At 53.6% G+C, this 24,445-nt stretch overlaps 1 protein-coding gene across 2 annotated transcripts in view; it reads right to left on the bottom strand.

The window, feature by feature from the left end:
* Positions 1-541: 541 nt before the first annotated feature.
* The window catches only part of CSPG5 (chondroitin sulfate proteoglycan 5), a 37,894-nt gene continuing 13,990 nt past the window's right edge, over positions 542-24,445 (bottom strand). Inside the window, exons 3-5 of one of the 2 annotated variants that reach the window (XM_084619838.1) lie at positions 18,060-18,248; positions 9,254-9,407; positions 542-1,063 (exon numbers count right to left, since the gene is read on the bottom strand). In XM_084619838.1, the coding sequence (XP_084475964.1) occupies positions 902-1,063; positions 9,254-9,407; positions 18,060-18,248 (505 nt within the window). In that variant the 3' untranslated portion in view covers positions 542-901. The remainder of the gene's footprint in view (positions 1,064-9,253; positions 9,408-18,059; positions 18,249-24,445) is intronic. The other variant, XM_084619839.1, reaches the window with a different exon arrangement.

The raw sequence follows: 24,445 nt of genomic DNA on the forward strand, positions 1-24,445 counted from the left end.
GCAGGGTGTCAGACAGTACCATTCGGCTGGACATTAGCTGCTATTTGTTATTCTGTTTAACATGCTTCAGTCTGCCAGTAAGGGGCAGAAACAATATAATGTGACTTGACTGGGTTAGCACAGCCCATGACTACTGGATAGCAACTAGATGCAGTGAACAGCTTGCTGCCAATCCATGCACTAACGTTTTTTCAAATCAGGTGCAATTCAAGATCAATGCACCACTACTTTGAGGACTTCAGTGCTGCCCAGACTTTCTGCTGGATCTATGGATGGGTGCGGGTTATCACCCATAATCCATTTGGCGAATACTTACAAATATATTCAGAGCTATCACGGTCAATATGCAAATAGCACCAAGGGCTACATTTACAATGGTTGCTTGTGATGAGCAATCGAAACGTGCTGAGTGCTGAAATGGGTAGCCCCTTGGAAACAGGAGCCGATCTTGGCCTATCAATGACCTATCTGACCTTTTCTATCTCTTCACCAGGGATTACAATCTGGCGCGCCCACACAACAGCAAGAGGCAACCACGTGGTTTAACTTTAAAAAAATGTTTTATTTCAAGATCTTTCTTTTTTTTGTTTTTAACTCGTATTTCAAAAAAAGTTGGGTAAAAGTACAAAAAATGTCAGTTGAGTAACAGCAAAGGTTTAGAAATCACAGCCGTGGAACTAACCCCAGCAATATACAGACAGGGCACATACCAGACAACCCAATGGACACAATTCATCAGAAGAGCATTTTGATTCTTCTTTTGTATTATTTTTTCTCTGTACAAAATACACCAAAGCATGCCAGGGAGCCAGGGGAAAAAAATATGACAAACAGTTACTAGAAATGAGAGTTGTACAACAGGAAATGGAGTGTGCTCTTTCTCTCCTCCTTTCAGTTTCCTTCATGTCAAGTTGTTCTGCAGACAGTTCACACCGGACTCATCCTGTTCACCCTTCCCATTATCATGCTTGGGTGACATGGAGTTCTGAATATTAAATGATTCCTCTTCTTTCATGCAGGATTTCAGAGAGTCCTGCGGTTTGTGGGGAGCATTGGGGTCATCCTAGAAAAGAAGGAGGGGAAAATAGAAGGGAGAAGGGAGGTTACAGAGGGGGCTCTGATGGAGGCCAGAGAAACCCTGCCCCTCTTTAGTAGCAGAGCACTGAGAAAGCAGGGGGTGATCACACAGGAGTAACACCGCCACAAGTTGGAGCAGAGGGGCTCCCTCGCTGTGAATTACTGTAGAAGGCTCTCAGCCGGCCTGTCACCCAAGCTCATCCCGCCTGCCATCCTCTCGGACGTGTAGTACCACGTGACCCCGTGACTCAGCTTTGAAACAAACCCACAATGACTTAAATCTGCTCTCAATGAATTACGACATGGCTTTGCTCTCAGCGCTGAAAGCCACGGAGCATATACAAAGGACCCTGCCTGCCTTAGGGGCCCGCTGCCGTCATGCATCCTGTCACAGCAACGGAGACTGCCCGAGCTGGGTTCAGTTTCGAGAAGGTGAGAGGCAGGGCTGGGGAATTGTGTCCCCCTCGACACACACACACACACACCCCCTTTGGGGGGAGGTAAGCTTTAGGATGCTGCAGCCCCGAATGAACAATCATACTGAGCCCTTTCCACCTGCAAATGTCAAAGCCCTTTACGAAGTGCGGAGAGGGACTAACAATGAACGTATCTGCCCCTGCACAAATTGGTACTGCTAGGTAAGCCACAGGAATTAAATCTCTGATGAGACAGGTCGCCAGTGTCATCACCTTAATCTTTTACAGATGAGGACACTGAGGCAAAGTCACTCAGCAGGTCAGCGGCAGAACCAGGAATAGAACCTGGAAGCCTTGATTCCCAGCCCCGGCATTGTACACCATCCTTCACCCCCTTCTTATACTGGAATTGGGAAAGGTTCAGAAAAGGGCAACATAAACGATTAGGGGTATGGAACAGCTTCTGTTTGAGGAGAGATTAATAATACTGGGACTTTTCATCTTGGAAAAGAGACGACTAAAGGGGGATATGATAGAGGTCTATGAAATCATGACTCGTGTGGAGAAAGTAAATAAGTATTATTTACTCCTTGTAACACACGAACTAGGGGTCACCCAATGAAATTCCTAGGCAGCAGATTTAAAAGAAACAAAAGGAAGTATTTTTTCACACAACGCAGTCAAGCTGTGGAACTCCTTGCCAGAGGATGTTGTGAAGGCCAAGACTATAACAGCGTTAAAAAAAACTAGATGAGTTCATGGAGGATAGGTCCATCAATGGCTAGTAGCCAGGATGGGCAGGGATGGTGTCCCTAGCCTCTGTTTGGCAGAAGCTGGGAACGAGCGGCAGGGGATGGATCACTTGATTGGCTGTTCTGTTCATTCCCTCTGGGGCACCTGGCCCTGGCCACTGTCAGAAGACAAGGGCTAGACGGGCTAGACTGGGCTAGACGGACCTTTGGTCTGACTCAGTCTGGCCGTTCTTATGTTCTTCAAAAAAAAAATCACTGCTGAGAAATACACCCAATGCCACACCCTCATTGGAGCCGGCCAGGGTTCCTCACCAGCCCCTTGGTCTTGGGGGAGCTTCTTCGGCTTGGCCCCAGCATTGTGGATGGTGCAGGCAAGGCTTCTGGCGGGCTGTAAGCCGGGTGTTCGGGAGGGAGCTGCTGTTTCGGAGGGAGCATGAAGAGCTCCTGGGGATCTTTCTGGGTGCCCCAAACAGCAGAGCCTAACCATCTTGCTCAAGCCCCTTCAGATGCCCTTTGCATATTGCTGCCACACCGGGAGTCCCTCTGGGCTGTAAAATCTACATTATCACATGAATGTTGTAGAGGGCTTCCCCTGGGGCCTGGCATAGCCTCCAGCAGCTCTGGGCTAGCTCGTACCTCTGCCCATGCGCCTCGCTCCTAACCGGCAGCCCTTCTGCTCTTCCACATCTGGGTCCTTCCCCAGCTCTGCCGAGGCTCCTCACTCCTGACCCACAGCACCACCTGCTGTGCCAGTCCTGCCTCCCACAGCCTTTCAGCCCCGCTCTGCCCCGCTCCCTCCACTCCCATTTGCAACAGCCTCTGCTTTTCCACCCCCTGCCTCCCTTGGATACAGAGATTTTAACGGCTGACCCTGCCGCACTGACATGTTACCATCCTGCCTCTCTGCTGTGCTGCCCAACCATTGCACCATCATTTCCCTCGGGGATTTGGGGGATTAGTCTACACTCCATATAATAATAATTCTACAGACAATGAATCAAGTCCATTGATGGAAAGGTTGCTACCTCTACATGAGCATGGTGCCCTGAATCACTCCAGAAATCAGGAGGAATCTGCCTCTAGTAAGGCATGAGCTGGTAGCTTTGGATCGAAAGGCATTCTGGACTGCTCACTTGAACTAAAGGGAGAAGGCCATTAGTAGCAACTAACATCGCTTCCAGACCTCCAGCCACTAGAGGCTGACATGAGTCCAGCCCTGTGAAAGGTCAATACCGTATTTGCAGCACTGCCCTTTACTGGATGGAATCAGTACTGCTTTGCTGTGTGTCATAGCTGCTATACTTCTAGCAGGTAAAGGAGATTCTCCTTGGAGCCTATGCTTTTGGAGGAGGAGGAGCTCTGTCCCCAGTGCTGCTGCAAAGTTCTGTGTGGCCATGATAGGCAGCTCAATGAAGGTGTAGGCAGTTGCAGGCTCCTTGCAGTATTTTAGTATCCAACATATTGCAGATGAAAAAAACAAATAATGAATTCGTATCTATTAGCGGGTGCTACGCTGAGAAACTGGCTGCGTGCCAAGACCCCAGAGAAGGGTTAGCTAATCACGTGACACACTCAAAGTAGCATGTTCAACCAGCAGGCTTAATTAAATTCCATCCCAATCATTGATGCTTTGCACATTGAGTAACTGTGTTTATGTAGCTGTGTAACGAGAGGCGAAGAGATACAAATTCTGAGACTCCAAGTGCTCCAACCTGATCAGATCTGTCCAGTGGTAGCTCCCATGTCACAAAATACTCATCTTTAGGCCAGTTTCTCCTTACCAATTTCTCCCCCATTTAACTGAGCGTGGTAATATCCCTGGAGACTGAACTCCCCTCTGTGTGCACAGGACAAGTACAGCCTGGACAGCTTCAGTGGAAGATTCATACATTTTAAGGTTGAGGGGACCACTGTGATAATCTGGTCTGTCCTCCTATATAACACAGGCCAGAGACTGTCACCCAGCAAGCCCCCTAACCTCTCACATGCCTCACTTTGCCAGTCTGCCTGCCTCAGCCCCACTCTGGGCCAGTTCAAACCTATGGTGAGCTGTGGTGGTGATTCTGAGATGGGGAAACCCAGACACCCCCCAGCCTGTTTCCCACAGGCCATTAGACCGGATTCAAAGCCAGGCCCTAGAAGGGGAAGGTGCCATCATCTGGAACCAGTCCTTGAAGCCATCCAGTCTGCCGTTGCTGCAAGGCTTTGTTTGTGTTGGTGAGAAGGGAAAGAAAGCAAATGAACAGCTCAAAGCCAGAGCAGGGGGTTTGGAAAAGACACCTGGGAGGTGCTGGAACAGGTCTGATCCTGGCACTCCTTCCTCTCCGCTGAGCCAAACTCCCATCACGCAGGAGCAAGCCCATGGGATGTAACAGTGACCAGGAAGGATGCTGATCTGCAGAGCAGTCAGGAGAAGGGGGCCATCTCCCATTCACAGCTCCTTACCCAGCCAACTTAGGCAGCTGATGGAGCTGGGAAGCAATGGGTCCAGCCAGGGGAGGTGGGGAAGACAGAAGACTTGATTATACTGATGGTTGATAGTCCTCCAGCCTCACAAATCCAGATGCCAAATGGCCCATATATTAGTGCTGCTAAGTTTCTCTCATATTTCTCAAGATGTGGCCAATGTCTTCCACCCTGGAGTGGGGAAATGAATGGCTCCTTCACTTCTCTAGGGGAGCCCTCAGGACCTCTCCTCCCTGCCCCCTGTGAACCACTCAGCTCAGCGGGTTAGTACATAGCCCTAATGACAGGGAGATTAATGGCTATGGACCCAGGAAGGCCAGTTGTGGTTGAGAGGGGTGAGAGATAAGGAGAGTTGGGTTCTTGTCCCAACCCTGATACTGGCCTCCCGTCATGACCTTGGGCAAGTCACTTGGCTTCTCTCTGTTTCTGATTTTCCCCCTCTGAAACATAAGGCAATATCATTCCAACTGTGGGGAAGTGCTTTTGAGCTCTGGAGGTTAAGTGCAAACCCCATGGACCGAAATCTAGCAGTGCTGTTCCAATATCAGGCAGAGGGGTCACTGCACTTTCTAGTCTCAAATAGCTGCACTGCACAGTGTTACTGTGCGCTGTCAATCAAGTGCCGGGATCCACCCCAGAAAGGGCTACATTTCAGTGGTGGGTAAAGTGATCCATGTATATCCATCCCCTTCTTCTCAGGGGTGGTTTGGGAGTGTGTGCCAAGTGCTTTGAGATCCCCAGTGAAGGGAGCTATAGAAGAGTGAGCATCATTCTCTGTCCTACCCAAAGCTTCAGATCGTTAGAAGAGCTAGATTAATCGCAGTAAACGCTGCAGCTCACCCTTGTCCTCCTCTCCTATTGTCACCCGCTCTCTGCGGCGGTCTCTCACTGAGTCTTGTCTAAAGCACGGTGTGCGCTCTGCCCCTGCAATCCGTGCTGCCCAGGGCTCCAGAGACTTTGGCTTGTGTCTCAATGCTCACTTTCAGGTGTGAGTCAGGGGATGGGAAGAGGAGACCTACAGATAACAGGTTAGTTTTAGCCCCCAATGGTGGCATTCTCCGCACCCATGTCCTAACCTTACAACACCTTCCTACCGAGAGGCAAAGGGGAAGCTCTGGGTGAGCATCTGTCCTGTACTTGCCCTTAGCTGGGCATGCTCTGCAGCTTGCTTCTTTGGCTCCCTTTTTGATAGGGGGTAAGGAGCTCGGTGGTGATCCTGGGAACTACAGGCCAGTCAGCCTCACCTCAGTCCCTGGAAAAATCATGGAGCAGGTCCTCAAAGAATCAATCCTGAAGCACTTGCATGAGAGGAAAGTGATCAGGAACAGCCAGCATGGATTCACCAAGGGAAGGTCATGCCTGACTAATCTAATCGCCTTTTACGATGAGATTACTGGTTCTGTGGATGAAGGGAAAGCAGTGGATGTATTGTTTCTTGACTTTAGCAAAGCTTTTGACACGGTCTCCCATAGTATTCTTGTCAGCAAGTTAAGGAAGTATGGGCTGGATGAATGCACTATAAGGTGGGTAGAAAGCTGGCTAGATTGTCGGGCTCAACGGGTAGTGATCAATGGCTCCTTGTCTAGTTGGCAGCCGGTATCAAGTGGAGTGCCCCAAGGGTCGGTCCTGGGGCCGGTTTTATTCAATATCTTCATAAATGATCTGGAGGATGGTGTGGATTGCACTCTCAGCAAATTTGCGGATGATACTAAACTGGGAGGAGTGGTAGATACGCTGGAGGGGAGGGATAGGATACAGAAGGACCTAGACCAATTGGAAGATTGGGCCAAAAGGAATCTGATGAGGTTCAATAAGGATAAGTGCAGGGTCCTGCACTTAGGACGGAAGAACCCAATGCACAGCTACAGACTAGGGACCGAATGGCTAGGCAGCAGTTCTGCGGAAAAGGACCTAGGGGTGACAGTGGATGAGAAGCTGGATATGAGTCAGCAGTGTGCCCTTGTTGCCAAGAAGGCCAATGGCATTTTGGGATGTATAAGTAGGGGCATAGCGAGCAAATCGAGGGACGTGATCATTCCCCTCTATTCGACATTGGTGAGGCCTCATCTGGAGTACTGTGTCCAGTTTTGGGCCCCACACTTCAAGAAGGATGTGGATAAATTGGAGAGAGTCCAGCGAAGGGCAACAAAAATGATTAGGGGACTGGAACACATGAGTTATGAGGAGAGGCTGAGGGAGCTGGGATAGTTTAGCCTGCAGAAGAGAAGAATGAGGGGGGATTTGATAGCTGCTTTCAACTACCTGAAAGGGGGTTCCAAAGAGGATGGCTCTAGACTGTTCTCAATGGTAGCAGATGACAGAACGAGGAGTAATGGTCTCAAGTTGCAGTGGGGGAGGTTTAGATTGGATATTAGGAAAAACTTTTTCACTAAGAGGGTGGTGAAACACTGGAATGCGTTACCTAGGGAGGTGGTAGAATCTCCTTCCTTAGAGGTTTTTAAGGCCAGGCTTGACAAAGCCCTGGCTGGGATGATTTAACTGGGAATTGGTCCTGCTTTGAGCAGGGGGTTGGACTAGATGACCTTCTGGGGTCCCTTCCAACCCTGATATTCTATGATTCTATGATTCTATGGTGCCCCTGGTCAGGCACAGAGAGGAAGCACAGCCTCTGGAGGATACAGCAGGGTGCAAACCCATTGGGCCCAGGTGGACAGGCCAAGAGTGGCCTCCTGAAGTAAGACACCTTTGCTGGGAAATTGGAGGGGGGCATGCAGGAGCTCTCAGGCACCCTGCCCTTGGCTGTGTCCTGTCTGGCTGCCTCCTGCTCCCATGCTGCTGCGTCAGCACCACTCACTCCCCAAGGCATCCTGCTTGCTCTGAGCGGGGGGCACCGGGGAAATGGGAGAGAGAGGGAGGGAACCAGAGGGAGGGCAGAGAAAGGGCATGGGGGCAAAATGCTCCCTGGATTTCAGTGACCAGTGACCCACATCATCCCAGATATGGAGGGGCAGGACCCTGCAATGTCCCACCCATGGTGACACAGGGTCCCTCAATATCTCGCACTCAGAGGGTCCCACAAAGTCCTACGGTTGGGGGCACTGTGTCCCACACACAGAGGGTCCCACAATGCCTTGCAGTTCAGGGCATGGTTCCCACAATGCCCCACAGTTGGGGGTGCTGGGTCCCACAGCATCTCCCGTGTCATGAGTCAACTCAGCCTCTCCCATTTCAGGGCTTTGTGTTGCCCATTTGAGGGCTTGAGACCCTGTTTCCATGTACAACACCCAAGGCTCAGAGTCCCCCCCGCCCATGCCTTGGGGACTTTGTCCCTTTCTCAGGGTCCACCCCCCATGACACAGCCAGCGAGGTCCCGAGACATGGGATAGGGTTTTCCCCAGACAGAGTCTCAGACCCTCACAGGCCCCACTGCACTTTGCTGGAGAGAGTGACACACACAGACACACAGAGACGCACACAGACAAGCCATGTCGTCCTGCCATCCAGGCCAGCACAGCCCTCCCACGTGAGCATGGACACGACAGAGGGAGGGCAGGGGAAGAAGCCGAAGTGAGCAACAGGGGGAGACGCTGACTGGACTGGCTGACTGGACAGGCTGCTTCAGAGTGTGAGGCGCAGGCCAGCAGGGGGTCCCGCTCCAGCAGGGCGAGCTCCCAGAGCCTGTGCAGATCAGGGGCCTCGCTCAGTGTCAGGGAACAGGGGTGGGGAAATGGGGATTTCTCCCCACTCCCTCCATCGCTGTGCTGGGTTTTGCCCCAGGAGAGGGGCCAGTGAGAAGGCGGGAGGGAGAGCAGGACGTTCCACCTGGCAGCTTCACTCGGGCTTACGGCTGCCACCTCTGAGGTACGAAGTACCGGGAGATCTGGGATGGTCCCAAGCCCACAACACTGGCTGGCTGGCTTGCAGTGGGTGCTGAGCACCCTTCCACACTGCCCAGGGCAGTCCTGGGAAAACCTCAGCAGGTGGCAGCCCCACTCAGACCCATGTCTGTGTCAGGGTCCCCAGAGTGAGTCCATGGCCCCGGCCTGCTGGACAGCCCCCCTGGAGCCAGTAACCACCCTTGGCAAACCCTTTCCCGCCCCTGCAGGGCTCTGAACTCTGCATTCCCTCCCCACGGCCCCTCCATGTTGCTGGCTCCCTCCTTACTGCATGAACCTCCAACATCTTCAGCCCCTGCATGCCCTCTCCTCAAACCTGAAACTCCTCCTGGCTCCCACGCTCTGTCCTGCCTTGCAGGCTCCTGCCCAGGCTCCCAACACTCATGGGTGGGGTTACAGTCCATGCCATGTTGCCACGTCCTGCTGGGCAGCCTATCACAGGGGCCTGGGAGTCACCTACACCTCTGCTCCCCTCTGCACTGCTCCCAGGGCCAGGCCTGTGCAGATGGGCAAGGGGGTTTCATCACAGCCCCATCCAGTGCCAGCCTATTGGCACCACTAGCCGCAGGACCCCCGATCTCTGTGCCATGGCTCTGCATGTGCGCTCTGAAGCAGCCCCTGGCCAGCGCAGGCTGTGGGGAGGGGGAGGCATGCAGAAGACGGAGACATGAAGAAGACGAGTTACCTGACAGATAACGTTATCATAGTAAGCCAATGCACGGGCATGAGGGGAGAGGTTACATGGGGTGTTGCAAAGTTTCCTTACATTTGGATGGGAGCCCTCGGCAATCGTGGACAGGGAAAAGTTATCATTGTGGAGCTCAGACGGCGTTCGGTACCTGCCAGCGGGGAGAGGAGACACAAACGGAGAGAGGTCAGCAGCCTGGTGATCAGTTGTACAGTCAATTGCTTGGCCACACTTCAGTTAGGAAATATACTCAAGAGACCAAATATCACACTGATTAGTATGGTACAGGGAAAAGGTTCTACGCGATACGGGCCCCGGAAGAGCCGTCCCATGCAGCGACGTTCCATTCACCTTACGGCGAAGGCGGGCTGCCCAAAGCCACGCCCTGAAGCCAGCCTTTCAGACCCTACTTGTTTACTAGGAAAAGGTACCGCATCCGTCATTCAGTTAGTCAGCTTTCGCCATGTTTGTGCTGGTAGCCTGGTGTGCCCCATGTACCCCGGGGGGGAACGTACCCTTAGCTTTGAGTCGCATACGTACATTACAGGTGCTATGGGGGATGAAAGCACCACCGTGGTCTGTGTGGGCAGCTCCTTTCCTGTTGTTCTGAAGACATAATCAGCTGTCCTGATACCGACAGTTTGCCTATCCAGTCAAGCCAAGGCCTACCTCAGCCAATGCAAAGAATTATGGGATTCTTAGCATCAATGTTCAGGCTTATGACACAGGGGCAGGCCAAATGGGCCTCCATAAGTACAATATGTATATTTAAATGCTTGGGATATAGATACTGTGGGAAGAATTATGAGGATAATACATATGTACATGCTAGCCAGTGGCTATTAGTCAACAGGCCCCATGAGCACAGTCACGACACAGCGAGGAGCACATGCCGAGCCAATCAACCCTCCCCTCCGACGCCCGACTCCCACATCCTCCTGCCCTGGCCCTCCACCCGTCTCACCCCCAGCACCTTCCCAGAGGCCTTTGCTTCATGCACGCTAGCGAGGACAGAGTGACAGCACCGTCCAGCGAGGAGGCGCCTCACGCCAGGGACGCGCCCCCTCACAGCAGGGAGCGGGACAGGCAGCGCCGGAGATGGGGCCGTGTTAGTGACATCGCCTGGAGTCCCGTCCCCACACGCTGCCCACGCGGACCTTGGCCACGGTCACACTCACACATGCTGGCCTGTGCACACAGCTACACTGGTATACGGACAAATGCACGCACACTCTCACACACACACACTCGTCTGCACCCTTACCTCTATTCCCATTTGCACACATTCATTCGCCTGGCACCCTCCCAAGCCAGCCCGCATGCCCGTTTGCTCACCCCCCCCCCATCCTACGTTAATTTGAACGCATCGCTGCACACACTAGTGTCCCCGCACACGCTATGCTGCACGCACAGCTCCACCGATTAGACCGGGCGTGCACCTGCGTGCACCTATACCGGCTCGTGGGCACAGTAACGGGCGCACTGGCCCTTTAAGCCTAGAAAGGCCCAGAAGAACCCGTTCCAGGAACAATAGAATGAACAGTGGCTCAGGAAATGGCAGAAGCTGGAGGAGAGGAAGCAGCCCCGGGGAATTAGTAGTGGGATGGGAAAACCCAGGTCACCCTCCTTTTCAGGGCCCAGGACAGGGTGGGGCAGGCCAGCTGGAAGGAGGTCTCGGCAGAAGGGCAGTAGATCTGCTGCCTGCCTTCTCCCTCAGAACAGCGGGTGGTGGGCAGCAGGAGAAGGCCGGAAGGCCGAGCTCCGGCTAGAAAGCGCTGGGAGGGGGGTCGCTTTGTGCGGAGCAGACTGGGGCAGAAGAGCCAGAGCTGAGTGTGACCCTTCGTGTTGTGGCCTGCAAATTGTTTTGAATAGTTTCTGTGGGGGGGAGGGGAGGGGAGCTATGAGCCATGAGAAAGACTGTGGAGATCTTTAGGGGAAACAGAGGCAGGCTGCTGCAAAACTGCCTCTGGCCACAAGGCGGGGTACTCAACAGGCAGCTGCCCTGATGTAGACATATGTCCCCCCACCCCCCCACTGCACACTCTTCCATGGACACTGGTGTGCACTCCTCCCCCCCCCCCCCAGGACACTAGCACACTCTTTCCACGCCTGCTGTGCCACCCCTCACAAGCGTGCACACACCCCTCTCTGGTGCATACCCCTCCATGCACGTCCACACAGGAAAGGCGAAGCAGCCAGGGTGAAGCTGCTGGACTGATGGCCAGCATCCCCTCCTCCCCCCCGCGGGTGACCTGAGGCCCAGGGGATGGTGACTGGTGGAATCTGTCCCTTCGGGTTCCCCCCAGAGGCTCCTGGCCCTGGGAACGGACAAAACACCATCTGCTGCTGCCAGGCTAAGAAGCCCCATGCAGAGCAGCAGCTGCTGAGGGCTTTGCAAAGCTCTTTTCCTCGCCTCCCCGGAGGAGGGGCGGAAGGGATGCCCGCTTTGTGGCTGTGCATTCAGGCAGGGCCCGGGGCCTGACTCATTTGCATTCGTGCTGGTGAATGAGAGAAACGTGCTGCAAGCATGTGCTGACCCGCAGGCTGGCCTCATGACCCCCCAGTCATTCAGCGGGGAGAGTCCAAGGCGTTCCCAGACTGCCCAGGCATGGATCAGAGGGGCAGCAGCTAGGCACCGATCCCGGCAGCTGGGCTCCCTTAGAGCTTGGATTTAGATCTGAAAGGAGCAACTCCAATTTACAGAGCCTCTTTCATCCCAATGAGAATCCCAAGCCCTGAATGGGCACCAGTCAGCCAGCCAGCTCCCTGCAGTGGGGAGAGGGGATACCATTCCCCAGGGTCACCCCCACTATGCCACCTCCACCCACATCTGCATCAGGGCCTCATCCCAAAGGGCCGCAGAAGGTGGGTGCATATAAGCATGGAGTCGAGTGCAGGCTGGCAAGCACGTGTGAGCTCGTACCTTTCGGCTACTTTGTGGACAGTTGCAGAAACCCAGGGGCCTGGCCATCTCTGCTCATTAATAACCCTGGGTCTCATTGTGCAGGGGCTGGGGTGAGAACCCTGAGTGTCCTGGCTAAATTCAAATGGAAGAAATGTATATCCCGCTCCTCTTAATCTCCTCTTGTGTTTCAAGCCGAGAGTCAGCATGGCTGAGGGGTTAGCTCACAAGACTACGGAGCTAGGAAATCGTGCGGATTAAACTTTGCTCTGAAAATGACCCTCTTCATAGCTTTAAGGTAAATCATGTCCCCTCAATGCCTCAGTTTCCCCATCTGTAAAATGGGAATAATCTTTAATGACCTCAGTGATGGGGGTTACAAAAATGGTTACTGCCTGTGAAGTGCTCTGAAGATGTGAAGAGTGCTAATGAAGTGCCAAGGATTGTGATTCACTCGCTGCTGAATACTTCACTGCCTGCGCTACACTGTTCTGCCATGTTGCTCTGCGCTGTTAACAGCTACTCAGCATCACTCCAGAGCTGGCTGCATTTCTGGGAGGGCTGAAACAATTAACATGTCCTGTGCACTGCGGAGTTTGCTGGGCTCTTTGGGACGAAGAGCTGACGACGTCTAGCCCTGGCGGAATGCGCGAGAAGAGCCTGCATGATCCTGTGGGGTGCACCCACCATGGAGGGAGAGGGCCTAATGAACAGGCTGCAGGGGCTGTGGGGCACCAGCTGGAACAATGGGATGAAATTAAGAAAGGGAAAAAATGAGGCCGAGTGTTAGGAGAGAGGCGTGACTGGCGAGACTGGGCTGTGGAATAGGCTCCCGGGGGAAGTCAGGTGAGCCCCCCCATCGCTTGGGACATTCAAACCAGGCAGTGCAAAGCACTTCCTAATAAAGACACTAGGCACTTTACAAACATTAATTAACCACTCCTTAGGGAGCCCTCCTGCCTGGCCCAGGGGGATGGGAATCTAGCTGAGCTCAGGTTTCAGAGTAGCAGCCTTGTTAGTCTGTATCCGCAAAAAGAAAAGGAGGACTTGTGGCACCTTAGAGACTAACAGATTTATTAGCGCATAAGCTTTCGGGAGCTACAGCTCACTTCACAAGTACTCCTGTTCTTTTTTCTAGCTGAGCTCGTCCATCGCGGGCAGTGGGGATTCTATGAGCCTTTGCACTCCAGCACCGCGCTGCTTGGGGGTATAATCAGAGGTCGACAAAGCCAACAAATGGATGCTCACGGGATCAGGGGGTGACTCCAGCAGCTGGCTCAGTTTGTTCCTCTCCAGTCTCTTCAGGGCAGAGAGTAACATGCATCTACAGTCTGGGCATGCAAAGGCAAAGCTCAGTTGGGTCTCTCTTGAGGAGCTGGGATCATTTTTGGGGAGGCTGTTTTCCTGCGCTCCAGAACTCACTGGGGCTGGGGAAGTGGTAAGGCTGCCCCATCCCTTTACCCTGCTAACACATGCTGAGAGCCACCCCTAACAGATGTATGGCTTGGCACACAGCCCTTTGCCCAAGAGACAAGTAGCAAGCGGCAGTGTGGGCTACAAGTCTGAGCCCAACAATGGGAGTCAGGAACTCCTGGGTTCTAAGCCCAGTGATGACACAAACTGCTGCAGAAGTGTCTTTGCTGCCTTGTGCCTCAGTTTCTCCATCTTTAACATTGGGAATCATAGATCTTAAGGTTGGACGGGCTCATCTTTATCTCATCTCCTGCATAATTTAGACCAGAGAAGTTTAATAACTTCCAACTCCCATGGGGGCCATGAAGATTAATTACTTAATGTTTATAAAGAATGTTAAATTATTAAAAATGTTGCAGGGTAACAGTGATGAATGACCTTTCTATAAAGCCTTGCAGCTCAAGACTCCAAAGCGCCCACTCACTGAAATGCAGCCACCTCTGGGGTGGGCGGCATCAGCTGATGAACAGCACACAGCAACACTATCCAACAGCCTGGACGAGACGTGAAGAATACTTTCTCCAGTTAACACTGCCAGAGGATTTAGAGAGGCAGAATCTAATTATCTAGACTGGACTCCGACTAGGACACTGGGGGGGTCACACCCCAACTCTTCCAAAAAATGCCAAGGGATCTTCAATAGTCACAAATTGTCAGCACCTGTTTCATGGCTGATTCAAAAGGCGGCACCTCCCGCAGCATAGCGCCCCCTAGCACCAGATAGGGCATTGCTTCAGTACTGACAGCGGTAAGTGCATCATCTTTTGACCCACCCCCACCACTGGGGTTTTTCTGGGAGGTTTCCCACCCAGACTCTGTTTACTAGCAGAGACCTCAGCCTGCTGAGATGGTCACAAGCCCAAGCCAGAGGGACTCAGAGACACCCCACGACGCCTCCTGCCTGATCCCAATGCCCTCCCTGCTGAGGCTGTTCACAGTGAGGGGGAAGAGCCTGCTCCTGGGGCTCGCTTACTGCTACGCACGTCTGGGATTTCACCCGGGAAATTTACGAGCTGATGAGAATAACAGTGACGGACGAAACTGTTCCAGCTCACCGGCCACACAGCCCTCTGCCCAGCGCGCCGGCTCCCTGCATAAGTCACGGGCGCTGGCAGGGATTCCGCAGGGCTCTGGAGTGTGAAGCTGCGCCGGGCGGGAGCCCAATGCTGCATCTCATGGGGCTGTCCCATTACTCGGCACCACTACCAACCCAGCCACTGCCTCCTGCGCCCTGGGGAATGCCTTGGTGGGTGGATGAACGCATGTTGCATGGGGAAACAGTGCAAGGGCCTGCAGCTGGGACTGGGGTTCTGGGACGTTCCCTACACCCTGCTGTGTTTCCCGATAGACTCCTGATGGGATCGGAGCACTGGGGACCTCCCTACAACCTGCTGTGTGACACCATTCCCGATAGACTCCTGATGGGACTGGGGCTCTGGGGACCTCCCGACATCCTGCTGTGCGACACCATTCCTGAGACACCTGATGGGACTGGGGCTCTGGGGACGCTCCCTACACCCTGCTGTGCAACACCATTCCTGATAGACTCCTGATGGGATCGGGGCACTGGGGACCTCCCTACACCCTGCTGTGCGACACCATTCCTGATAGACTCCTGATGGGACTGGGGCACTGGGGACCACCCTACACCCTGCTGTGTGACACCATTCCCGATAGACTCCTGATGGGACTGGGGCACTGGGGACCACCCTACACCCTGCTGTGTGACACCATTCCCGATAGACTCCTGATGGGATCGGGGCACTGGGGACCACCCTACACCCTGCTGTGCGACACCATTCCCGATAGACTCCTGATGGGACTGGGGCACTGGGGACCTCCCTACACCCTGCTGTGCGACACCATTCCCGATAGACTCCTGATGGGACTGGGGCACTGGGGACCTCCCTACACCCTGCTGTGTGACACCATTCCTGATAGACTCCTGATGGGACTGGGGCACTGGGGACCTCCCTACACCCTGCTGTGTGACACCATTCCTGATAGACTCCTGATGGGACTGGGGCACTGGGGACCACCCTACACCCTGCTGTGTGACACCATTCCCGATAGACTCCTGATGGGACTGGGACTCTGGGACGCTCCCTACACCCTGCTGTGCGACACCATTCCTGATAGACTCCTGATCGGACTGGGGCTCTGGGACGTTCCCTACACCCTGCTGTGTGACACCATTCCCGATAGACTCCTGATTGGACTGGGGCTCTGGGGACGCTCCCTACACCCTGCTGTGCAACACCATTCCCGATAGACTCCTGATGGGACTGGGGCACTGGGACGTTCCCTACACCCTGCTGTGCGACACCATTCCCGATAGACTCCTGATGGGACTGGGGCACTGGGGACCTCCCTACACCCTGCTGTGCGACACCATTCCCGATAGACTCCTGATGGGACTGGGGCACTGGGACGTTCCCTACACCCTGCTGTGCGACACCATTCCTGATAGACTCCTGATGGGACTGGGGCACTGGGGACCTCCCTACACCCTGCTGTGCGACACCATTCCCGATAGACTCCTGATGGGACTGGGGCACTGAGACGCTCCCTACACCCTGCTGTGCGACGACACTTTGACCACAAGATTTAGTGAAGTTTAATTTACAATGTATTCTGCTGAATATAAAATACTGCTGTCTTCTCTGTGAGAGATTGTTTGTGTGAATGAGGAATGCATGCATCAGGAAAAGATAAGGTATGAAAGCCATTACAAATGTCCAGATGGTCAAGAAAAGTGAGAGACTTGGAAACACCAGGAGACAATCAGAAAACATCCATTGTATCCGATGCTAAACATGTTAGCAGCATTGACAACCTCAGAGGTGAGGCAGGCACCCCCGAAGGCAAGACAACAAATAGGAGATAACGATGGGAAGCCCGACAATAACCATCAAATGATAACAGCAGAAAACCCCAAGATTAACACCACTTAAAGACTAATGATTACAGTATGACATTGCAAAATGTGTGGACTCAAATGGGAATTTACAACTATAAAGATGGGGTGTTTTGCCATGGAACTCTGGGTTCAGTCCTGCCAAAACCTCGGAGTATCGGATCGCGACCGACAGAGCCCAGCTCCTCACTCATGTTCAATCTAACTGGCCATTAGATTGACTCGAGCTACAACAGACTGGTAACTATAAAAACATCAACTGGCAGGACTGTGTGCACGTTGTGTATGTGTGTGTGAGTGAAAAAGCATAGGCTAACTGTTGTATTTTTAATAATTATGGCGTATTTGCCTTCTCTCTTATACAAGACCCCGTGTGCTTCTTATAACACAGATTAGGCTTTCCCAGCTCAAGCACCCCCTTAGCTGGGCTTAGTCAGCACACGCTGTGAAAGCCAGACGCAGGGCAGTGCCTTGCTCTCTGCTCACACTGATCCCTCGCTAGGAAAGGGGTTCCCAGGAGCACGGAAAGTACCAACACCCCAAGAGTTTCCAATGCAGCCCAAACACTGGCTGGCTGCAGGCTGTTCTAGGGGAGTCCAGCCACAGGGCTCTGGCCACATTCAAACCTCACATTTTGCCCCGGACATTTCAACAGGACAGTGTCATTCCTGTCCTAATCTGCAGCACAGTATTGCTGTGCCCTGTCCAACCTCGCCTCCGGCTTGCCAGTTGTCCCCCTGTGGCACATGCGGCGTGTCCTTAGGGCTGCCATACTTTGGTGGTTGGGTTTAGTGTGCTGGTGCAGGGCGGTGCTGGTGGCCTGTGACATACCAGGGGTCGGATGAGATGATCCGGTGGTCCCTTCTGGCCTCAGACTCTATAACTGTCTCTATAACTGCTGTGTCCCACCCCAGAGGTGGCTGCACTTCAACAGCAGGTGCATGGCATGTGGGGACCTTGCTGGATGAAAGGCACGTATGCACACATGCCAGTCCTTTGCTCCACCGCTGTGGGTCAGGACGGACACTGGGGACAACTGGGCCAAAGGTGGGAGCAGAGATGGCCTAAAAACAGCCAGCTTTCTTGTTCCACAGTGTCACCCCCCAGCTGGCAGGGCCAGGGGACAGAAATGCCCCCTGGGGGTTGGCAGGCAGTCACTCCCCTTGGACAGCAGGTAGGTGCCCTTCCATTTTTCACTGGCATCCCATGGGCCGGTTGGCATGTGCTCAGGTACCCTCCCACTCCCCATGGGTTAGACAAGTGGATGCCCCTCTCCAGGTTAGCTGCATGTGCTCTCCTGACCAGCATACTCCCTCTAAGCTAGCAGACAGGTCAGCTCCTGTGGGGCCCCAGGTGGGCACGGTACAAGCTGATTAGCACATGGACCCTCTCCTGTGAGCTGCCAGCTGGGCTCCTTCCCACTACCTCCCGCATCCTGCCAGCCCTCTCCCCATGCGGCTCTCTCCCTGCCCTCCCCGCCAGGCCCCCTGCCCGCTCCCCAGGCCGCTCACTTGGTCTTGCGCAGCTTGTTGTTCTCAGTCTTGAGTAGGTAGAGCTTCTTGGCGAAGAAGACAGTCATCATGAAGAGCAGCAGGACCACGAGTGCTGCCGAGCCCACGGCCACGCACATCACCTGGAAGTCGGTGATGATGGACTCGCAGCGAATCCCCTTGTGCCAGATGTAATCCTGGGTGTTGCACCTGCAACGGGACCCATGCCACCAGTTAGGGGCCCGCTCAGCAAACGCCAGCAGGACATGCCGAGAGCTGGGTAGGAAAGGGATTTGCAGGATAAGCGAGGGGCAGTCAAAGCCAAAACCGCAGGGGGCTCCCTAGGCACCAGGTCACCAAGCAGGAGGGAAGAGTCCCATCAGCCCACAGCACCCAGGGAGACGGAGACAAGCAGCTGAAGGATTTACAGGCCAGACAACGTGGCTGGCTAGGCTAAGCACAGAGATTACAAGTGGCTGAAGGCTGTGAACGCCAAGGAGGGCGAGGGATTCTTCGGGGTGCTCCGCGGGGGTCTCCCCAGGAGGAATAAGGATTACACCAAGAAAAGGGGGACGGCATCTGAGTATGAGGAAATGGTTCCTAAGGGCGGGGCGGATGCCTGCAGAAGTGTTGCCTAGGGCAGGGGAGACGCCTTTTCATAGCCCCTAAGACCAGCTCAGAGGTGAGGCATGGTGGGAGGGAGTCATGTGCCCCCCCACCCCCCTGGATTTAACTGTTTGGCTTGTATTGAGCATGCTCACACAGACTGAGCATGCTCAGTAACATCTGCTGAAGCCACTGCCCTCACTGTGCCCTTACTTATGCCCCCTACACCCACACCCACTCTCTCCCCCCCTCCCCCCCCGCCCCATAGGTGCAGGGCGTCTCTGGACCAGCTTGCTCCAACCCAGGTGTCTAAAGTCAGGCTTCTCCCTCCACAGTTCAGTCCCTGAACGAAAGCTGATCACTGGAGTTAATGGGGGCTCTGGTTGCCAAGCCCACGTGCCTGGGTCTGGATGAAAATGCCTCACATTACCAGTGTCTGAGAACTGTTGGCTGAAGTCTCCTGGAGTGGGAGCCTTTCCTTGTGAGTCACTGATGTGCCGCTCTTTTGTGGCACTCCAGACAACTAATAAACACAACGCTCAATGCAATAAACCTCAGCATGCAGCTCGACGGCCTAGCAGCTTTCATGCCCAATGGATCCCAGACAACATTGCAGGGTTAACCCATACACAGCCGGGGGGGCTACAAGCAAGGGATTTGGCAAATGAAGCCTAGGTACCGGGAGGCTGTTCTAGATGGCCTGAGCTGCAGAGGAGAAGGCTCAGGAGTGGTACACAGCTGGTACTAGATTGACAGAGGGAGCTGGGGTAGCAGAGAGGGGACGTCAATGAAATCAGCTGGAGCAAGTCCTTGGAAGGATGTAGAATCAAGGAGGGCAGGGTGGAGCCGGGTCCTGGAATAAACTGGAGGCCGACGCGGAAGAGTTTAGCAATAATAAATAAAACTGTACCCTCCCCTAGCACCCTGTGAGGACCTCACAGCACTGTACAAACCTGCAGGAACTGAGCTCACCGTCCCGTGAGAGGTTAGCACCCCAACTGCACACAGAACAGAGGAAACGAGGCACACAGAATTCGCATGGCTTGCCCCGGGGCACACAGCGAGCCTGTGCCAGAGCCTAGCAGAGAACCCAGACAGTCCTGCCTCCCCCGGAGAGGGGCGGGGGACAGCGCTCTTCTGTACATGCTTGCTGCACATGTCGGGGCCCAACGAGCTGGGAAAGCTGTGAGCAGTGGGGGCAAAAGGGAGCTCTGGGGCAAGAGATCAAGGACAGGCCTGGAGAATGGACTGCAGGGGGTGCTCCTGCACCGGTCAAGGGAGATGGTCTAGGGCAGGGGTGGGCAAACATTTTTGACTGTGGGCCATATCGGGATACAGAAATTGTATGGTGGGCCATGAATGCTCACAAAATTGGGGGTTAAGCTATGGGAGGGGATGAGGGCTCTGGCTGGGGGTGCGGGCTCTGGGGTGGGGCCAGAAATGAGGGGTTCAGAGTGCAGGAGGGGGCTCTGGACTGGGGAAGGAGATTGGGGTGCGGGGGAGGGGGCTTCAGGCTGGGGCTGCGGGGCTGAGAGTGCGGGTGGGGTCTCTGGGCTGGAGCAGGGGGTTGGGGTGCAGTGGGGGGTGAGGCTCCGGCTGGGAGTGCAGACTCAGGGTTGGGGCTGGGGATGAGGGGGTTGGGGTGCAGGAGGATGCTCCAGCCTGGGGTTCGGTGGGCTGGAGGGGGATCTGGGCTGGGGCAGGAGGTTGGGGCACGGGAGGGGGTCGGGGTGCAGGCTCTAGGTGGTGCTTACCTCAAGCAACTCCCAGAAGCAGCAGCATGTCCATCCTCCAGCTCCTACGCAGAGGCGCGGCCAAGCGGTTCTGCGTGGAGCCACGGCACATGTGGAATGAGGCAAGCCCCCGAGCCCGGTGGGAGCTTGAGGGCCAGATTACAAGGTCTGATGGGCCAGACGTGGCCTGTGGTTTACCCATCCCTGCTCTAGGGGACCCATCTCTAGCTTGTCTCCTCGGATCCAGTGGCCAGCAGAGGAGACGGAGGTTCAGATAGGGGAGAACTGAGGTGTGAACCTTAACAAGGCAACAGCCGAGCAGGCAGGGGGACAGGGGCTGTCTGAGGACTTGTGGTGCTGTATCAGAAAGAGGATGTGCTGGGCTGGTCACAGAGCAGCCTGCTCCATGCTCGCCTGCTCTGTGCCCAGCTGTCTCCGGCAATCTCAAGCCCTGGCTGGCCCAAGCCCTCAGCTGCCTCATAGGTTCCCTTTGAGAAAGCCAGTCAGTCACTAGAGCCGGTCACGTCTCCTTGGGGCGTGGGGAAGGCAACATCCAAGGGCGACACAAGCTCTCCCCATCTAAGGAGCACCCCCCAGAATCCCGGCAGTGATGGGTGGGAATTTCTGCCCTGATTCCTTTGGGTACAGGGCCCCAAACCTATTCTGGACAAAGGGGAAAAGCAGCCCCACTGACTGGTGAAAGATAAATGTCTAACAGCACAGGAACATCATGCCGGCCAGGGGGCTAAAGTGAGGGGCTCAGCCAGGACACCAGAGTGCACCCAAGAGCAGCGTATCCCCACCCCACCGGAGGGCCCCCACGCTCCTGGACATGGGCTCTCACCTGTTCTGGAAACCATCTGCCTGTGTTGTGAGCATCTGGGCTAAAGGGCCACGTGTAGGTTGCTAGGGCCACCCGTGGGGTCCGATCTACCAGAGACAGTGTGCCTCAGATGGGCCCTCCCCTCACCATCCCTGGACCGGTGAGCTCTGAGCACTACACGCGCCAGCCCCATACAAACAGGCTCTGGCTTTCAGACCCCCAGGCTGGCCACCTCAACTCCTGTAACCCTCTCCTGTCTATCCCCGCCACATCCCACCCCCAGTCTGTCCAGCACGCCACTGCTCCAGCCATGTGAACCCCTCCGTGCCTCTCCCAGCAGCTAACCAAGCTCCTTGTCCGCCCCTTCAAGGTCCTGCCATAATCCTGACCTCTCCCGCTGCTCACTTTTACCTCCCTACCCCTACGCGCTTCCTTGTCCTGTAGCCTTACCTTCCTCCCTTACCACTCCCTTGCTCTCCTTCTCCCACCCAGAGCTGCATGGCTTCCATCTCCCGGCCCCAAGCCCCCAGCCTCATCCTCCATGTGCCCACACTGCTGTCCTGTGTCTCTGCCCTAGTTGGATGATCAGTGACTTGGGAGGGGGAATGTGTCTCTTTCTACGGCTTATGGGAACTGGTCTAGCTCCGGTAGAACACAGAATCATAGAATATCAGGGTTGGAAGGGACCTCAGGAGGTCATCGAGTCCAACCCCCTGCTCAAAGCAGGACTAACCCCAATTAAATCATCCCAGCCAGGGCTTTGTCAAGCCTGACCTTGAAAACCTCTAAGGAAGGACATTCCACCATGGCCCTAGGTAACCCATTCCAGTGCTTCACCACCCTCCCAGTGAAAAAGTTTTTTCCTAATATCCAACCTAGACCTCCCCCGCTGCAACTTGAGACCATTACTCCTCGTTCTGTCAGGGGTTTCAAAAGCCAGCTGGTAGGCGACCAGAGGAGCTAGCGAAAAGGGGAGGTTTGCAAGGGAGTTTAGACAGGGAGCGGGAGAGCCAGATACACCTAACAAATAGTCTCTAAACTTGGACTAGTCATATCCCTCCACCCCCCGCCCCAAAAAGAAACAAATAAACCAAACAAACCCCTGCAAGAATAAAAATAGCGCAGGCAGAGTCCGGCAGCAGAGAGGGCGGTATCCAGTTGAGTGCACTGAATGCAGCACATACATTTACCTGCCTTGTGGGCAGGTGGCGTATGTGGGCCTACCGTACTAGCAGTTCATGGCCCTCAGAGACCGAGGACGGGCTCTTGAGCCCGGAGCAGCTGAACCGGAGTAGCTAAGGGAGACAAAGAAGTACGCAGAGGAGACTTTCCAGGGCACAGCAGAGTGGTTCCCCCCTGTCCGACAACCTCTGTGCTGCTGAGGAGGATGAAAGTCCTGGGGAAGGAGATCAACCACCTGGAGCGGAGGAAAATGAGCCCATAGTTGGAACTCTCCTTCCAGCTGACATCATGGTGTCCTCTCACACTTGGATACCCCCCTGGGGGAGGGGACCCCAGTTACTAGGGGGATTTGATTATTAGAAATGTAAAGAATTGGGTTTGTGATGACCGGGAGAACCGCATGGTGAACTGCCTGCAGGGTGCGAAGATTGCAGACCTCTTAAGACATCTACATAGACTTATCTGCAGTGCAGGGGAGCAGCCGGTGGTTGCGGTACATTTAGGTACCAGTGACATGGGGAAGGAGAGGAGAGAGGTCCCGGAGGCCAAATTTAGGCTGCTAGGTAAGAGATCAAAGACCAGGATCTCCATGGTAGCGTTCTCTGAAATGCTTCCAGTTTCACGTGCAGGGCCAGTTAGACAGGCAGAACTGCAGGGTCTCAATGCGTACATGAGGTGATGGTATTCGGCAGAGGGATTTAGGTTTATTAGGAACTGGGGAACCTTTTGGGAAAGGAGGAGTCTGTATAGGGAAAGTGGACTCCATCTAAATGGAACCAGACTGCTGGCATGTAAAATTAAAAAGGTCACAAAGGAATTTTTAAACTAAGGGCTGGGGAAAAGCCAACAGGTGTGGAGGAGCACATGGTTCGGACAGAGACATCCCTTAGGGGAGGATCTATTAATGGGGATTCCCTATATCCTAGTAAAGAGGAGAGGAAGGAAGTTGATAACGTGCAAGTGGCAACTGAAGAGAAACAGTCAACGAAAGAGAGTCCTATTGAAATACATCACAGGAAGGCAGCCCACAAAATATTGATAGTCTTCTACAAGCACTTATGAAGTGTAAGTGCTAAAATGGGCGAACTAGAGTGCCTGGCATTAAATGAAGATATTGATATAATAGGCATCACAGAAACTTGGTGGAATGATGATAATCAATGGGACATGGTAATACCAGGATACACAATATGTAGGAACTATGGCACTATGTGTTAAAGAAAGAATAGAGTAAAATATAGTAAAAATCTTAACTGAATTGAACTGTACCATAGAATCTCTATGGACAGAAATTCTATGCTTGAATAATAAGAGTATAGCACTAGGAATATACTACCAACCATCTGACTAGGATGGTGATTAGGAAATGCTCAGGGAGGTCAGAGAGGCTGCAAAAACAGAAATCTCAATAATAATGGGGGATTTCAACTGCACCCATATTGACTGGGTACATGTCACCTCAGGACGGGATGCAGAGATAAAATGTCTAGACACCATTAATGACTGCTTCTTGGAGCTAATTCTGGAACCCACAATGGGAGAGCCAATTCTTGATTTAGTCCTAAGTGGCGCACAGGATCTAATCCAAGGGGTGATGATAACTGAACCACTCAGTAACAGTGACCATAATATAATTAAAGTTAACATCCTTAAACGTTAAATCATCCTTAATTAAATTTCCCCTTATTTGGGAAAAATACCAAAGAACCCCACCACAGTAGCATTTAACTTCAAAAAGGGGAACTGCACAAAAATGAAGAAGCTAGTTAAATGAAAATTAAAAGGAACAGTCAAAAGAGTGAAATGCCTGCAAGCTGCATGGAAACGTTTTAAAAACACCATAATAGAGGCTCAAATGAAATGTGTACCCAAATTTAAAAGAAAAGGAGGAGGACCAAAAAAATGCCACCATGGCTAAACAACACAGGAAAAGAGGTGCTCAGAGACAGAAACACACCCTTTAAAAATTGGATGCCAAATCCCAGTCAGGAAAATAGAAAAGAGCACAACTCTGGCAAGTCAAGTGTAAAAGTATAATTTGGCAGGGCAAAGAAAAAATTTAT

This window comes from Lepidochelys olivacea (genome assembly GCF_965140295.1).
Source record: "Lepidochelys olivacea isolate rLepOli2 genome assembly, chromosome: 2".
Lineage (NCBI taxonomy): Eukaryota > Metazoa > Chordata > Testudines > Cheloniidae > Lepidochelys > Lepidochelys olivacea.